Source organism: Oryzias latipes, chromosome 3 (genome assembly GCF_053564925.1).
Source record: "Oryzias latipes strain Hd-rR chromosome 3, Olatipes_Hd-rR_3.1".
Taxonomy (NCBI): Eukaryota; Metazoa; Chordata; class Actinopteri; order Beloniformes; family Adrianichthyidae; genus Oryzias; species Oryzias latipes.
Window position 1 is genome coordinate 39,936,101 of NC_136239.1, and position 19,041 is coordinate 39,955,141.

The 19,041-nt window shown below is 43.6% G+C and overlaps 1 protein-coding gene across 2 annotated transcripts in view; it reads left to right on the forward strand.

The window, feature by feature from the left end:
- The window catches only part of tshz3b (teashirt zinc finger homeobox 3b), a 36,872-nt gene extending 30,902 nt beyond the window's left edge, over positions 1-5,970 (forward strand). For both annotated transcript variants that reach the window (XM_011494251.4, XM_023953725.2), the window contains one exon: positions 890-5,970. In XM_011494251.4, the coding sequence (XP_011492553.1) occupies positions 890-4,494 (3,605 nt within the window). In that variant the 3' untranslated portion in view covers positions 4,495-5,970. The remainder of the gene's footprint in view (positions 1-889) is intronic.
- Positions 5,971-19,041: the final 13,071 nt, after the last annotated feature.

Here is a 19,041-nt window from a genome sequence, read left to right on the forward strand (position 1 = left end):
ACAAACAGATGCAGATAAACACTAAAAAAGCAGAATTGTATAATTTTACTCATTTGTTCAGCCGTGGTGCGTGCAATCCAAATCACAAAGTGAGCGGAAATCATTTCAAGTGAAACAGCTTTTTAACAAAAGAAAACATTTAGATTTAGAAGTCAGGCTTGCAATTCGTCTTGATGCGTCTCTTCTGTATGATTTCCAGTGTTATTTTTCTTAAACTAGACGGATTTGAATATAAATTAAAAGTTGCAAGCCTTCTCCCTGCAGCTAAAGTGTAAATAATAACTTTAAATTTTTTTTCTAATCTTTGGTAATTGAAGCAAATGGGTTTTGCAGAGAGAGATTCGTGGCATGCAAACGTACACGCGTTTTTTCGTGTTTTTATTTATGCGGAGGCGAGGGCTGAGCAGTGTAATGAGTGAAAATGCATGCTTGATTTAAATGGTGAGTGTGTCTGTTAGTGAATGCATTAGAGTCTGCAGAAGAAGCGTAAGACATATTAATTGACAGACAGGAACCGCTGTCTCCGAGGTTGATACAAGTAATTTATTACTTCAGAAACGAATGCCACCGCCAGAATGTGCTTCATTAATTTCAAATTTAGCTTTAATTTCAAGCTGTTGCCCCTTGAGAAGAATAAGGTGGCAAGTTCTCTTTGAGGAGACTTTTTTTTTCCTCTTTCACTTCATCCTTCTGTTTTCATCCCTCCGTTTCCCTCTCGTTGCCTGACGTTTTGCAGTATTGAACAAATGGCAGGCGGGGGGGGGGGGGGGGGGGGTCCTTTCAGGAGTAAAAAAAATGCTTCTGTAAAAGATCAAAGTAAGAACGGATGATAAAGATCTTGTGGATGAATTAATAACTAATATGTGCTTTTCTGTTTCCGTCTGGGCAGCTTACGTCCCCGAGGATGAGAAAGAGGCAGCCCTGTTGGATGAAGAACGCGACGGAGAAGACTCGGCCCAAGAAGGCGAGGAAGCGACAGTCAAGAACTTCCTCTTCAAGGACAGACCAGGATCCACCGGCATCCACGACTCCCCCAACGCTGCAGATTTCTCCGGTCAGGAGATGGACAGCGAGTCTCACCTGAGTGAGTCCAGCGACAGAATGTCCGACTTTGACAGCTCCTCTATCAAAAATGAGGAAGATGTCCTCTCTAAAGAACCTTCCAACGGGCTGTCACCGTCCGCTTCTGCCATGATGGCCACGGCTCCTACCTCGCTGAGTGGTGACGAGGCCATGATACCTGCGACCGGGTCTGTGGCCGACAGCCTCGAGAAGATGAAGGCCATTTACACCTCCTTCCTGACCAATTCCTATTGGTCGACTCTGAACTTGAACATGAGTCAGCCGCCTGCAGAGAAGCTGCCTCGCAGTCACAGCAGCAGCAGCAGTAGCAGCAGCAGCAGCAGCTGTGGGAGTGGAGGTTATGACTGGCATCAAACCGCTATGGCTAAAACTCTGCAGCAGGCCTCCCAGAACCACCACAACAGACTGAGCATGGCTCAACACCCCACGGTGGCCGTCTCCACGGCGTCCACGGAGCCCAACCTCTTTAGTACTGTTCAGCTCTACCGGCAGAGCTCCAAGCTGTACGGCTCCATATTTACCGGTGCCAGCAAGTTTCGCTGCAAGGACTGCAGCGCCGCATATGACACTCTCGTGGAGCTCACGGTACACATGAATGAGACCGGACACTACCGCGACGATAACCATGAGACAGACAGTGAGGGCACCAAACGCTGGTCCAAGCCCAGGAAGCGTTCCTTGCTGGAGATGGAGGGCAAGGAGGATGCACAAAAAGTTCTGAAGTGCATGTACTGCGGACACTCCTTCGAGTCTCTCCAGGACCTGAGCGTCCACATGATCAAGACAAAACACTATCAGAAAGTGCCTCTGAAGGAACCCGTGACGCCGGTGGCAGCTAAGATCATCTCCTCCGCCCGAAAAAGAGTCCCCATCGACCTGGACATCCCAAGCTCGCCTGACTCCACAGGAGGCACCACCCCCAAGCCCATTTCCCTCAATGATGACATCCTTCAGAAGATCAACAACCCCTACATCACCCCTAACAACCGCTACGGACACCAGAATGGCGCCAGCTACGCCTGGCAGTTTGAATCCAGGAAGTCGCAAATCCTGAAGTGCATGGAGTGTGGCAGCTCCCATGACACGCTGCAGGAGCTCACTGCACACATGATGGTGACGGGACACTTTATCAAAGTCACAAACTCTGCTATAAAGAAAGGTAAACCCGTCATCGAGTCGTCGCCCCAGGCCCCCATGTCCAACTCAACAACTGAGGAGAAGGTGCAGTCTGTTCCCCTGGCTGCCACTACTTTCTCCCCTCCCCCTGCCCCAGTGCCTCCTCCAACCAGCTTGTCTCCCACTGCAATGGTTGTGGAGATAAAGAAGGAAGAGAAGGAAGAGGGGTGCACTGAGGAACCCATCATCAACAACACACTCAAAGACAAGAGGGAAGGAGGGGAGGAGGACACTGAGGAAAAGTTTGATATTTCTTCAAAGTACACCTATCTAACAGAGGAGGACCTGGACGAAAGTCCAAAAGGGGGTCTAGATATTCTTAAGTCTTTGGAGAACACAGTGACGTCAGCCATCAATAAAGCTCAGAATGGAGCTCCAAGTTGGGGTGGGTATCCCAGCATTCATGCCGCCTACCAGCTCCCAAACATAATGAAACTCTCTCTGGGGAACTCCGGGAAGAGCTCCCCCCTCAAATACATGTTCCCCGGAGCTGAAATTCTCTCCCCCACTGGGAAGAGTCAAGCCCTGCTTTCACCTCCCAGCCGCCAGACGTCTCCACTTCCTAAAAATAACTTCCATGCCATGGAGGAGCTGGTAAAAAAGGTGACGGAGAAAGCGGTCAAGGTGGAAGAGAAAACTAGAGAAGCCAGTGCTGCCGTGAAGGATCTTCCTCAGAGACACGCTACGCCTTCGCCCTGCAACAGTGAGACGGAGAACGCAGCCCAAGGCGAGTCGCCCAAAGAAAACAGAGCAAACTGTGAAACCCCCAACAAGGGAAGCGGTGGGGGTCAAGGAAAAGACGGAAACGATGGAACCGACCACAGAGATTCAAATGGTAGCATAACCATGAAGGAACCAGTAGAGAACGGAGTGGAATCCCCGGCCATAACATCCCCCCTTCCTGCCACTCTGGGTAGCAGTACAACCATCATCACCGACCATCCGCCTCCAGAACAGCCCTTCGTCAACCCTCTGAGTGCTCTACAGTCAGTGATGAACGTACACTTGGGGAAGGCTGCCAAGCCTGCCTTGCCTTCCCTTGACCCAATGAGCATGCTGTTCAAGATGAGCAACAGCCTAGCAGAGAAAGCCGCCGTGGCTTCTTCCACCCCACCAGCGCACGCCAAAAAGACTAACAATGACCACTTGGACCACTACTTTTACCAGCAGCACATAAGCAACGACCAACCCATTGATCTCACCAAGGGAAAAGTAGCCGATAAAAGCAGCAACGGAGGCTCTTTGGGCTCCACTGCGCTATCTTCTACCACCTCCACACCGTCTGTGTCCCCCTCCTCTGCTGTAGCAATGACGAAAGCCTCAGCCGCTGTCGCTTCCTTCATGTCCACCTCCCCTTTGAGAGAAAATGCCCTGTCCGATATCTCTGACATGCTCAGAAACCTGACCGAGAGCCAGGCCACGTCCAAATCCTCCACGCCCACCAGTCAGTGCGAGCGCTCCGACATTGAAGGGGCCACACAGGAGGAGACTGAAGACATCTCTCCTGCCCAAAAACGAAAAGGTCGCCAGTCTAACTGGAACCCCCAGCATCTCCTTATATTACAAGCACAGTTTGCTTCTAGTTTAAGACAAACCAATGATGGCAAGTACATGATGTCCGACTTGAGCCCACAGGAAAGAATGCACATCTCCCGCTTCACTGGCCTTTCAATGACTACTATTTCACACTGGTTGGCCAATGTGAAGTACCAGCTGAGAAGAACCGGTGGCACCAAGTTCCTGAAGAACCTGGATTCTGGTCACCCGGTGTTCTTCTGCAGCGACTGCGCCTCACAGATTCGCTCCCCTTCCACTTACGTCAGCCACCTGGAGTCCCATCTAGGCTTTCGTCTGCGGGACCTGGCCAAGCTTTCGGGGGAGCAGCTGCTCACCCAGATATCCCAGCATCACCACCACCAACGTCACACAAAAGGACTCACTGAGAAACTTTTTGCAAACCTTCACCCAACCAGCCACCCTTTACCGTCCTCTTTGGCCACGTCCCTGCCCTCCTCTTTACCCATCTCCATGACCTCGTCCTTGACCACGTCTTTGGCCTCGACCAAGTCCCCGCCGCCGTCCCCCGAGGACGACGACAGCGGGGCCATCTACCAGTGCAAGCTCTGCAACCGGACTTTTGCGAGCAAGCACGCGGTGAAGCTTCACCTAAGCAAGACTCACGGAAAATCCCCCGAAGACCACCTCATGTACGTGTGTGAACTGGATAAACAGTAGCACTTTTCAGCGCGACTCTTCTAGCGCTCCGACATTTAAAACAAAAGAGAGGATTACGATGGAACCGCACAATAATTCCACAAAACTACGGCTAAGGGTGTGGGCACATGGTTTCACATTCAGTCTTGTAGCAGTTTTATTTTAAAGGTGAGGCGGTCTCACTCCACCCTCAAGTCTTTTGACTGAAACTGGACGTTTTCCTCAAAAGGAACAAAACTTCTGAGACATTCTGACATTTTCTGTGTTAAAAGGATTTACGCTGTTTTCTATTTTGGCATCTCTAAGGTGTGATAAGCTGCATGCATTAATAAAAAAACAGTTTAGTTAAACATTTTATAACTAAATCTGGTGCACTTTCCATGGTTTACATTGTTTTCTTCTGATTGTTCTATATTCTTTGTTTGTTTGTTTTGTTTAAGATAAAGTATTTTTATGCTGGAATCGGCATTGGAAGGTTTAACCCTCTGGGTACCTCGAGGCATTTCTACATCCGAGCAGCCCTGAACCTCCAGGTTTACCATTGGGAGGCTGAACTGCTTGTTTCCACACACATTTTATAGAGGAGAATCTCCATCACATTATTTGGAAAAATTGTTGACAAAATAAAAGCGTGGAAACAAAGCAGGATTTAAAAAAGGACACAATATTGGACTTTGGTTGATCAGGGGCCTATATTAATTCAGGTCTGTGTAAAATATGTAAATAGAACTAATTGCTGTCTAAATTATGCATCATTTTTATATTTTTAATTTAAAAAATGTCCTGACTATATGCTGGTTAAACAGTATATGAAAACAAATAAACTTGTTTTGCACAAAAGTTTTATAAATGTGTTATCAACAGGATGTGAAACAAAAAGACTAAACTCCATGTATTTCCAAGTCGTGCTCAAAGGGTTAAAGAGTTTTTTTTTTCCTTCAATCAGCAACTACTATACCTGTGCCCCTGTATGAACACTAAAATATTAAAAAGATATTAAAAGTTGTACAAAAAGATGCTACTTTATGAAATTATTCACCTGTAAACTGTTATTTATAAGTTGTTTTTAAAGATGCTGAATCTTTTTCCTTTTTTTTTTGTTCTCGGTCTGTTTAATTACTCTGCCATGACTCCACACTGCAGCTTTATCTTTTTGGGATATGAAAGGTAACCATGGTTACAGTGGCTTCTTGACTGACAAGTTCAGCTACGTTTCTGGCAGTTAATTTGCTGAAGTAACTGACATCTGCCAGTGTAGAGAAATAGCATTAAAAGAGAAAAAATAAAAGTTATGTGTAAAATAACGGCATGTAAACAGCACAGATCCGGTTATGTGTTCTGTGCTGTTAGTGTTTTTTTTTGTTTGTTTGTTTTTTTTGGGTTCTTTGGTTTTCTGTTGTTGTTCTTGACAATGAATCCCCATTATATGACTTGGTATAACCTTTTTTTTCTACTGCAGCATTAAAGAGACGGAAACGGTTTGGTTTTTCGCAGCAACGTATATGTGTGCGTTTTCTGTGCATCACGGCCATCAATTACCCGAGCGCTGTGCAGTCGCTAACGAGCACATTAGGAGCAGAGGAGAGTGTCAGCGGCTGGCGGTGACGAGCTGCAGACCAGCTTCCAGTGAGTGGCAGCGGCACGGCTGCCTGGAACACAAACACACACCTGCTGGCAGGTGCTCAGACATGCAAACGCTCACGGGGCCAAAAGCGCAGCCTCCCTGCAGCTTCAGGCCGAAGAAGATTCCAGGCTGTGCTGAATCATTCTGCCTCAGAAGCAGCAACAACACAAACCAATCCAGTTTGTTTTGCTTTAACAAGGTGTTTGAAGATGACAGGCTGGGCTGGGCCGTACCGTTGGCTGATGACGCAGGTACGGTTTGCTTCTACAGAAAAAAGGCTGTTTCTCCTGCAGAATCTGTGATGAGAAATGCAGCAGTTCAATCAAACAGGAGCAGCTTTTTTGGGACACAGTGTTCACTCTGGACTGGAAGAGGCTTGGTGCATATCTGGTGAATGTTCCTCCCAATCCGAGTCCCTGATTGGTCAAAGTTCAACTGCTTCTACCTTCAGCGCCTGTTTACTGGCTGTGCGTTTTGTACAGCCAAAGACCGGCGCATGGATGCTAAAGTTTTGGACGCAGACGCCCAAAACACGCGTATACGCACATCTGCATAGATTTTTAATTGAAAATGGTTGCTTGAACCTTTCAGTCAGTGTGAACATGGCATAAGTCGCAGGTGAGCAGGAAGCTGCAGGTGAGGCTCAGAGAAGATATTGCCTGCAGTATCAGAGGCGCAACTTTGCATCAAGGAAGTTGCATGAAAAAGGTTTTCCTGACTTTTTCTGCTGAGTCGTGCAAATAGCAACCAGACCAAGAGGTGCTGCACGTCCATCTGTGCAGGTTTCTGTCTGATTAGCTGGTGGACTGTGGAACATCAGAAGCTGCAGCTTTAACCTCTTAAGGTAAAATGGAAGCTAAACACCTAGTCACAGGGCTCCAGCTGAGCAGAATTAACTACTGTGGTAACAAAACACACATGTGGACGCCAGGTCTGAAGAAGTTAAGACTCCTTGATGCTCCACATCAGACAGGTAAAACGGTGTGCTTGCTGTGCAGGTGTGCAATTGACTTGGACTTGCTAAAAGGGACTTGTGAGCATCTGCGCTCACTTTAATCTTCAACTCTCAAAGAAGTTTAACCCTGGATGTTTTTGAGTGAGACATCTGCAAAACAATCCCACATCATGAACCCTCCACCACCGTGCTCAACAGTTGGCATTCGTCCAAATGTCCGCTCTGACTCTCTTCTCTGAGCTTTTGTAAATAAAAAAGGTTGTAGTGATTTTTTTTTTATTTGGGGTGGATTGTTTGCTTCAGGCATAAATTATTCACCTGAAACTCAAGCGCCGCCTCTTCAAATTATATTTAAAGGAGTCTAAAATAAATGCAGAGAAAAGAGACTTCAATAACAAAACATTTGATCCTTACTTTTTGTAAAAGTTTCTTCTTTATTTTACAGAAAAATAATTCACGAGAAATAATTAGATTCTAGAAAATTTTGTGGTTTCCTGCACCAAATGTTAATTTCTCCTCATTTTTTTTCTCTCGACACTTTTCTTTGCTTTGACAAGATCGGAGGAGAAAAATTATTGCCAGAGAAGCTGAGCAGGTCTTTGTTCATGACTGAACACACAAAGCATTCAAGAAGCAGCAGACAGGTAGACGGACTTCCGCCTGTCTACCACATGCAGTGACAAGGTGCCGCTGTCTGTGAAAATGTCAGCCTTCAGCTGTGAAGCCTCCCGTCTGGCGCTGTGTTTAAGACTCTCATTAGCCTCCAAGAAAATATGCATGGAGCTGAAGTGTAAAAAAAGCCATTTTCTGTCTTCCTGTCCTCTCATCAGGTGAGCAAAATTCTGGAAACCTTTGAGTTCTGGAGCTGGAGGTAACAGCAGTTCTGATTACCTGATCTGCTCCAGATAAAAGACAGCTAATAATCTAATGAAAGAGATGTTACCAGTTCTTGAATCAAACAATAAGAATATAGGTTTCCTGGAAAAAATTTAAAGCAAACACTGTAGAGCAAACAGGGAAGAAAATTGCATTTTTTAAACAATTTGCTAGCAAATTGCATCAATTAAAACAAATTAAAGAAATAAAAAAAAATTACTTTAAACTCCCTTTTGTCATATATCTGTCAATAACTTAGCAATAATAGTGCTCTGAGTTAGTAATGTGGAACAAAAACATCTACTCTTAAAGACCCACTCTGATCCAAATGGTGTTTTCTGTATTTTTAACAGTTTCTTTTGGCATTTTTCTGATGATGAAGCGCAGACATTAGGAAAATTAAACTTAAATTTGCTTTAAGGACTATTTCCTTCTTCAAATCGTCGTATTTGTGACGTAGAAAATACTCTGGGCGACCCACAAGCTTCCTGCTCCGCTCCATTCCGACGCATCGACCTGTAGAGAAATAGTTTTTGTTTTCCTCGTCTGAGCTGGAATCAGAACTCTTCGGCTGGACGGCTCCAATATTGCTGCCATTTTTGCTGCACCGGTAATGGTAGGTTGGGGTTGTGAGGGGCTGTAAGCTGGTGGGATTGTATGTAAAGATATGGGTGAGGGAAAGGAGGGAGGAGTTGCTCCGCACCAACCCTGCAGGACAACTAAGGAACTCTTGCTGCTCTGTAGAAACTCTTTTTTTGTTTTGGTAAAAACAACATCATCATGATTAAAAGACCACGACGGACGCTATGAAAATAGATGAAAAGAGGATCGGAGAAGGACTTTAACATTACAAGTTAGTCAGAAAACTTCCAGGATTTGACACAAAACCAAATCATAAATGAACAAACACTAAAATAATTCTCAGAGCATCATTACAGATCAGAACAATTTTATAGAGTTGTAGGTCAACACCCGTAAAAACAGATACAGCTACTTTGACCTGCAGTTAAAACAAAATCTCATTTTAAGCTCTCCATTTTGTCATCTTGACATTTTCTAAAATAAAAAGAATGATCGCGCCTTTCAGCATCATTGTGGGCCTCTATAATTGCTAAAAACTGAATCTGCAAAATTCTCATGTGAACTGAAACTGATCAAACTCCTGTGATCTCAAGGCAAAACTTCTGCAAAAACATGTCAGACATCAGGAATCGTCTTCCAAGTTTTTGTTTTAAAGATCTCAGTCCAGCCGATGTTTTATAAATGTCATCAAATATCCTGTTAGCAGGTTCAAAAACAATTTTCACCTCAAAATAAAGTCAGAAGTTGATCAAAAGGGACACACTTCACAGAGTGGGTCTGACGGAACCAAACAGAACCAAAAACTGGGCTGAATTTAAATGCTGAGCAATAACAAAACAGCTGCAGGTGTGCAGGCTGCCAACAGGTGAGAGGAAAGAACCTGCAGAAAGATGAAAACTTTCAACAAAGATTTCCCTTTTGGAGGGATTTATAGATGACAATCTAATAAGAAACTGAATGGGAGTGCCATAAAAAATGTTAAATTAAAATCAAAATGTAAACATTATGAAAAGATTTTAAATATAAAACAATAAATCCACAGAAAATCTAAGCCTAAAGTAATAAAGGTTTTTTTTTTTAAAGTGTCTGCTGCGATGAAGCTGAAGCTTGGCTTTGTGGATTTTAATTCACTTCCTGAAATGAAAAGGGACGACAGCGTGAACCCGACTTTAGCGGGAAGCTGTAACATCTCAACACTCCTCCAGGAGCGGCTGCGCTGTCGACACACCACACCCTCATTGTAGCCCACACAATGCAGCCGTCAGAGTCCCGGAGGAGCGCGGCGAGAGCCTCCGGCGCCGTAAGCCGCTCACAGGCGTTTGTGGAAGGTGTGCTGCTGATTCAGATAGCTTTATCTAAAATAGGAGACTGGTGGGAGGGTGGGAATACAGGCTCAGAGGATCCACTCCTCACAATGGAATCACAAAGCAGAACACGAATGGAGCCAAAGTACAAGCAAACCCGTTTTTCACACACACGTCGTGCTGTCCACCACCTCGGCTTCTCTTTATTTCTCTCTGTTCCTGTTCCCATTCTGCTTTTCCATGCAGGAACACAAAGCCTGCGTCACACAGACATTACAGTCTTTTCTCTGCCAGGCGGCTGCCTCCGACCTGCATTTATTTACTGCTCCTCTGCCTCTGACCGTAGTCTGAGCTGCAGCTCCACGTGCAGCTGGACGCGTCTGAAAGCTGCAGAGATGCAGATGGACCATCAGATCCGGTAAAACGTCAGAGCCGTCTTCATTCTGAGGATCTGAAGAACCAGGAATCATGGGATTGGGAAGCAAATCACTACATTTGGTCATGGAATGGAACCGGTTTGGTGCTTTGCTAACGTCCTTGCAATGGCAAACATGAAATACTTGATTCATCTTTACCTTGACAAGCAAATAGACGCCGTCAGGTGCGTCGCCGTGTCTGGGTTCACCAGATAAACCAGCTACACTTTAAGTTTGGTTAGATCTACTGCATCACTACCAATTCCTGATCGGTCAAAGCCGGCAACGCACATTCAAATTTTACCGTCAAAAAAACGTGCATAGCTATGAGTGAACATGAGAGTTTTGAGCTCTAGCCTAAGCGGCCACCTGGAAGTGGCTGCTTGAAGGTGCGTTGCCGAGGGCGGTGTGACTTTAGTTTGACACAAGCTGCTTTTCCATAATATGCATTTAAATTTACCGAAATTCTAGAGAAGTTAAAAAAAAACACTTTGGTAATTACATTCTTTCTATTAAATCCTAACTGTGTGAATAAACACAAACCAACTCACGCGAGAAGCTGTTCAAAAACATGGTGACGGATGTGAACAATACTTTAATTTACAGCAGATACATTCAAATTTCTGCCGTGGCGGTAGCGTCTTTCAAAGGAGACGTTGGCGTCTTCTTCAGGCCGTGGAGCGGCGTGGTCCTTACACATGAGAGCAGCTACAGATGAAACCATTTCAGGAAATGGTGGTTTTCCAGAGGAGCAGTGGATCCAACAATTCCACACGACACGGTCAACTTTTGATGAGCTGTGTGACGCCGTCGTAAAGCACCCGAGACAACCAGTTCCCACCAAGAAGTGAATTGCCATCCAAATGTTGGTCACATGGCTTAAGCGAAAAAATTGTTTTTTTCAATAAATCCAAGTTTTTTCGTAATTATCCTGTTTCTATAAATGTATTATCGCAAATACAATTTGTTCAATTTCATAGCCAACGGAAACGCAGCAACATATGATGTGCAGAACCAGGCATTCAAGCAACCGCTTCCAATGAAAAGTCTAGACAAACGCGCAGAAATACGTCCTTCAGGCTTCTGCGTTCAAACCTTTCCCATTTACATGCCGCTACGCAAGTTTCTACGTTTTCAGGCTCTACCTACAAAACCACTGAAAGTTAGATCGGGTCGACCTTTGACCAATCGGGCGCTCTGATTTGGTGGTGACAAACGGATGGCGTCCACTTTAATCCTTGGAAGTGCAAACTGTTTGAAAATTTGACGGGATGATGACACCAAGTCTTCCATACCGTATATCGGAAGAGGCCGTAGAGCAAGATTCCCCAGATTAGCACCGCTTGGCATTTCACACCATAAGCATCTTCAAACTGCATGTGGCGAACGTTAAACTGTAGAGAAAAAAGGAGAAGAAGACACTGATTTGCAACACTTTAGTAACGTTAAAAAATGTCGGAATGAGTTAATTGCATAAACAGTCAAAGAGGAATTCTGCTGTCGCCGGTGACATCTCTGGTGTCAGAGTTAAATCCCATCTAAAATGGTCCACATCTGAGGTGAAAACTGGGGAAGAGTTTCAGTTCAGCTTCTCTGTTAAATTGTGACACGTGGAAATACTTTAATGGTCAGTGATTCATTTTAATTTCGGAGCGACGGGATTCCTCAAAGCAAGGCTGTTGGCAGAAAATCCGACTCCAGTCCCACAGAAACAAATCTGCTTGTGTTCGTTTGAGGTTGGTTTAAAAGTGGAATAACAACCTCCTGATCAGTATCTTTACCTGCAGCAACAAAATACAGTTTTCACTGAACACAGCATTAGCATTTGCTCTACAGTGAAGAACTAAACTGAACTTCTTTGGATGTAAAACATCAAAGCGGTGCTGCTAAAGATGGCTCTCTCTCTGGGTTTCTCTGTCTTCGAGCCTCTTAGTCATTAATTCACCACAGAAAGTCTTCTGGTAACATTACCGCGGCATTGATTTGCTAATATCTTGATTTACAGAGAGTTATTCATTGGTACAGCCACTGATGTCTCAGATCATAGGAATGACATATGTAAATTCTGTTTGGGTCGGCTTCTTAGGCTTCACTCCTCAAGACGGCGATGAGGAGTGCGAGTGCGGAGAGACCAGGAAGTTTCACATCAAAGTCGTACATCAGAAGCAGCTCGGAGGTAGAACGGTGACATTTATTTGCTTTTTTTAATAAAATATTTAAGGAATTCTTACAAGGGATAACTTTCATATTCTAGTTGTGCTCGGAGTCTTATTTTTGGTGCCTGTGGGAGGAAGACAGACACTTATCTATTTAAACAGTCAGGGGTTCACTTATTATACATAACCCAGAGTCATGCACAGAGTAGCACTGCACAGAAGGGTCAGGACGGTCTGATGTTGGCTGAAAAGATGCTTCTTTAAAACTAACGTGCAGGTATTCGCAGTTAAAAAGTTATTGCACCTTTGATGTTAAGCCCCGCCCACAGAGCTGGCTCCAAAAGTAAGCTAACAGGAGCGAGATGAACAAGCATTTCGTTAACATCAACACAGTAATGGTGATCTGCAGGTCAAAACTGGGCTGTGGATTGTTACTTAGTTGGTGATTTGATTCACAAATTAAAAGACAACAATTCACAGATCAAACCACGATTCTTAATGTTCAATATATTGTTTTAATGGTTGTTATAAGTATCTCTTTTTACTGGATGTCTAGAAATTGAAATACTATGTATTTAAACCCTTATTTGCATCAGAAGATCAGAACCAATCATATCAAACCAAATCAAATCAAGCTTTATTTATAAAAAAAGCTCTTTTCATGCCATGCAGGCCAAAGCGCTTTACAGTTCAAAATAATTAAACATCACAGACAAAAGCACAAGACAGGAAAGACCATCGAGTCCTGAAGCTTGCATGCTGTCTGTCTGTATTCAGACTGCCGTCACGCGGACTTCCCTGTTTCACACCAAAGTGTGTAACTAAAACCACATGACTGAAGATCTCTGTGGTCATTGGCCAAGACCTACGAGGATGGGGCAAAGCATCTAGAGGCAGAAATGTATCTGCAGTCCATGTCAGGATAATTCCCTGATTCCAACTTTATATTTCACTGATCAATTGATCACGTGACAACGTCAGGCTCAACACTTTTTGTTGATGCGGGGCAGTTACTGAGGAGACGACGGCTGTGAAGGTTTACGACAAATAGATTGTCGGGAAAACAGTGGGAAGCAATGTGTGTCACGTTGACAGATGTTTTGATCAGCCTGAAATCATCCGACCACATTTCAAAGAGTTGCCGTGTCTCATCCTTGGGGTGTTTTGGCGTTGTCTTTAAGAGAATTCTGTTAAGGAACTGCAAGGTAGCTTTTAGGATGACATCACAGCAATCGTTGCTTTACTTTTGTCCAGGGCTCCTCAGTTGCTTTATTCCTCAGCCATTTGCATCACGTGACCACCGGCTACGGTGGCCCTGTTGCTCCAGTAGACCAAAACTTAGGTTGTTGTGGATCATTTCACAACAAATCCGGAAAAATCCTAGATAAAAACGTCTCTGTAACGACTAGAAAACACTCACAGTCTTTTATCTTTTCATCTCCAAAAATGTCCCGACACTTCGGGTAAACATTGTAAAGTCGCGTTCCGGAACGACTTCACCACCAGACAGTCACGCCACGTCATTAGAGATCACCTAACTTTTGTATATTCATCATTTTATTTCCATAACATTTTTTATTCGAATTGTCGACTATTTTTAAAATGAAATCATTTGATCAGAATTTATTCATTCAAACTGACCTTCCGTCTCATTTTTTAATCTACGAAAAACACGTGATGATTTTACTTTAAAATGTGCTTCTGCTGATAGTAGTGTAGGTTTAGTTCAAATAAACTTGAAGTCTAACGTTGTTTTTATGAAGATCGGATAGCAGCGATCTCATTGTCCCAAATATTTGTGCTGGAATTGACGGAACCATCCATCCATTCCTTCTCTTAACCCGCTCTACATTCCTTGGGGGGGTAGCCTGTCCCGGCTGCTGTTGGGGGACACCCTGGACAGGTTGCCAGTTTGTCACAGAACTTTTCGGGAACTGATCTGAGACTGGAGTTTTGTAAGGAATAAGCATTCCTAAGCCGCAAATATTTTTGTTTTTGTTTTACAAGTTCTAAAATACCAGCCGTAAATCTGTTATTATATTATGTGTCTTAAATCTGCAACCAAATAATATCATTTGAAGATTGCTGACATGCGCCAACTCCTTTATTTTTCTTCAGTGTCTCTATAGTTCCGTTCCACATCCCCCTAGATTAAAAATATGGAAATATTTCTGGCTTTTCTGTGTGACTCTGTCCTGTTCTAGGTCATAGTTGGCGTCTCAAACGTCCATCTATAAATGAAAATGAGGCTAACCAAGAAGCCATGTGATGTTTTCATTCTTTTAGATATGAGGTTTTTCAGCTACAAGGGTAAAAATAAAAAGTTAGCAACCCATCAATTACAGAACTCCAGTTCTGCTCATCAGCCGTGTTTGTTAGCTGGACCTCTGTAGTTTCACTTTGACACCACACATTTATAAAGTATCTTAAAATAACGCATGTGATGAATGTGCAATTTCCCTAATTTACGGCTGGCTGCCGCGCTCAGGGCTGTGGGCTGGATGGAAATCGTAAATGGGGCTTGAACAGCACTTCTCACAACAAGAAATCAATATGCCATGCAGCCTGGAGAGTCGACTCGCTATCTGCTGCGGCCGCGGCTTCGCTTGTGGGGTAATTTCCTCTAAACACTACAAACACAGCTCAGCCACCGCACTGACACAAATGGGATGGCGGTCCCCCGCACAAAGGCGTGCAATCTGAATGCTGGCGTGTGCACGTGTGTGCAGAGCTGAAATCAAAAAGACGAATGGGAGTGAAAGCATTCGATCAACGGCTTTATTTGACAAACAAGCGTCTGTCATTTTGTCACAACAACATTTTGTGGAAGAAACCGGTTCTTTGTCTGGAGAAAATGCTCCCATCAGAGGGAAACGAGCCGAGACAGCTGAGAGAGGCGAGTCAAACCAAGAGGGACCATCATGGTCGGGGAACTCTGAGGCTGATCCGGTCCGGCAATGAGCAAAAAAATCTGGAGGGGGGGATTTAACTACATTCATTTGGTCTGTTTTTTGAGTTCAGTCTGACGGTCAGGCGACTTTGTTAGGGGTAAAAGGTCAGCTGACCCTGTTCCTCTTCTGTGAAAGGGTCTTTCTTCACCTGCAAATGAACATTGGTGCGGTTCCCTTCAGTGTGAATGCAGAGTAGCAATTCAGTGAATCCTAAAAAGTAAAAACCAAATTGTGTCAGCACTAAAAATGGAAGAAAAGAAAAAAAGAGCCCACGGCATGAATCTGAGCAGACTTGAAGATCAACATGAAAAGCTAGTGGACGAGGAAGAGCTTGTGCCTTTTGGTCCAAGGCCTTTTTGTTTTAAATAAATGGCAGTCGATTTAAAAGGCCTGTACTGTGCTCTTCTTAAGCCTTTTATAGTAAACAATCTCTACATTTATGATAATATATTATTGTTAGCACACAAAACAAAGGTTTTTTTATGAAATCTTAGTTATTTTCCTGAGTTCTTTTCCAACCCGGAGGTAAAACGACTCGCTCTCTGAGGCTCCGCCTTTCGCTCGGTGTGGGCGCCGCCCATTTCATGACTTCAACCCAGAGTCTGCCTCAGCAGCGTGTTTCCCCCATGAAAACAAACAATCTGAACTTTTGCAAAGATGAATGTGCATTTTGTGGACATAAAACTAAAGTGCAAACAAAAAGACATTTCTGCCAAACATCGCTAGCTCCACAGAAAAAGTGGGCGTGTGCGTTGGCCTGGGGGCGGGGCTGGCAGCACAGACTTTCCCTGGAGGAGGCGATTCCTCATGGATCTGTGTCGTTTTTGTGGATGGGAAGGGGCTGGTGCTCAGAGCAGGCTTTTAGGAAAATATAGAAATGCGTGGATGGATCAAAATACCACTTAAGGTTTTGGTTTTTTTTCATGAGAAATGGACATTATGATCCACTCAAAACCTCAAAAAAAGATTTTGCATGACATGTGCCCTTTAAAAAAAGTCCACTCAAGCATCTTCAAGGCCCATTCCATAAAAGTCTTGAAACGATCGAAATCTAGTCTTTAAATGAAAAAGCTGTTTGCAATCATAAAGAGCTTGTTTACATATTATTATCTGAATTATTGTCTTTAGGGATAAAGTTGTTTGCTAACTTCAGTTCTCTGCAACTAAAATGGATCGCTTGAACAGATTTAGTGGAATTGCTGTACTGAATCCAATGGTTTGGGGTTAGTTTGTGTCATTGTTAGGATTTACTTGCTTAGTTTTATTTCAAACTTTTGTCTTTTCTTGAGTTTCCGTGCAGGCTGGCTGTGACTCCGCCCACTCACCTGTGGAACCTGTGGAGCTGTCACAGCTGCCTGCACTTTGCTAATCAGCCACACTGCATTTAAGGACCTCTCTCTGAGTCTTCAGTGTTTGCTTGTTTCATGCCTGGTTCCTTGTGTCATTCTACTTTATCTGTTTTGTTTTTGTTTTTTTCCTTAAGTTCTTGGGACTTTTTTAGATATTTTTTGAGGTTCTTCCCTGTAACTGGGTTCTCAGCTGCTTACCTAACTATGAGATACATTTCTTCAAAATAAAAGTATGAAACCTAAATGGGATGTCTTAAAAACAAAACTTTAGAACGTAGATGCTTTTTTTAAAACTAAATACAAGCAACAAAAGTTTTCTTAAGCAGTTTACCTCTGAACAGGGTAACTCTTCTCCATCCTAAATCAGTACAGATCCATTCCTTTGTTCGTCTCAGCTTCACCATCAGAGGAAATATGCAGGAGGAGGGCGAGGTGTGCTGATATTTCGGAGATCACACCCTTCTCGCTGCTTCTCTTCAAGCTCATTATCAGAGTTAAATTATTTCCTCCCACAAGAACGTTAATTAACACACACGTCCAGACAACGTCTGGCCACACAAATTGATTACAACTGCAGTGTGTGTGTGTGCACGTAAGTGCGCCTGTGTGTGTAGTGGGCCTGCAGGCTTGTGGAGACGAAGAGCAAATTTTACATTTTTCTAGCAATGCTGAAAATGTTTAACTTGAAGAGAAAAGAATTGAGTTCAGCGCGTCTGTGAGGGGAAGCAAATGTGAGCGACATGAGGTGCTGAGTACAAACACAGGAAAGAAAGATAAGTGTCTGCATGGCTGAACACACACATGCACACGTGCACACACACAACATCCAAATTGGGGATTAAAAATCTTTTCAGTGTGACAGAGCACAAAGGCTAATTTTAGGCTCAGCATCAATAACCATCCTGAGACATGAATCCAGTCCTGAAGGGGTTAATTAACGGCGGTGAAGAGAGACCTGCATTAATTGGCTCCTGCCTTAAGATGCAGAGAAAGTCACTGAAGAGGAGAGAATTGCTGTGATGTTTGAATTTCCTGACAATGTTGACAAACCCGTTCAAAGGATAAAACACATTTAAAGAGGAAAGCTGATAATGCGCTCGGCGCATAAAAATATAAAAGACATAAATAAAACACTTGGTGCAAAGAAATTCAAACTCTTTTTCCCACTTGTGCAAAGTTTGAGCTCTTATTTTGAAACTCTGAGTCGTCTTACTGTGAAGGATTAGAGTCCAAATGTTTTTCTCGAGTCTTTGGACCAATTCAAAGTCAAATAGATCAACATTTGAATTTTGAATGCATCATTAGCCAATTCAGCCGACATTAGTTTGACGTTAACTTTAGGAAAATACACAACTTTCTTCACTGTTTGCCCTCAAATATTCTCTGCAACTATTACATTTTTTTCTCTTCTTTAGTTATTTTCTAGTATTTCACTTCTTGATCAAAAATGACCTTATTGCAGAATCTCTCAATCTCACCAAATATATTTTCTAAAACACATTGATGTTTCAATTAGATGCAGGAACTTGCAAATACAAAAGGGGTTTATACAAATAAACTCCTTGTGTCTAAAGACGCATAAACCCCTGTTGTAGCGCTAATATCTGCTCTTCAGCTTTTCTTTGTTGGCTCAGCTGCTGAACAAAACAAGTAAAAAAAACAATTTGATTTATTTGTATTTATTCAAAGGTCCCCTCTTCCCCAAACAGACCCTGTCGGTTAAAAAGGAAGTCAAATGCAGATTTAAACGCGTATGATGTGCAGTGGAAGCTTGTATGAACCTAGAATGGCACCTCCAGCCTGAAACTTATATTTGACTGGATTTAAATGAACAAAAATTGCAGCTTTTTTGTCACATTTCATCTGTTAAATTCAGTACAGAGAAAAAATGTTAATGTTGGCAAAGTAAAAATGCATGAAAATGTTTTAAAGTAAGGCAAAGACTGCAGGTAAACCTTTAACAGGTAGTACTTAAGGTATCCAGACTCATCTGAGCGGTGCTGATTTGAACCTTTGTGACTTCCATCTGAATATGAAGACTTCCAGAACTTCTTTTTTTCCACGACGGGACGTGCTGATGGGCTTTCGGCCCGAGCGCCCGTGAAACAGAGTCGCGAGGAACGGATTCCTCCGTCTCTCACTCTCCTTCTGCGGCACTGAAAGGCTCATCAGGACTTGTCATAGCTCTAATGAATATCATTTAAATTGCCTTGTGTATGGGAGTGAGTTTGGATGTCGATTTAATTCGCGCATGTGTTGGAGCTCTTGTGCTCGGCGGGGCGGACGGACGGAGAGCGGCAGCCCTAATGAAACGCTGGCCTGCCTGACAGGCTGACGAGGCTCGACCCGATCAGG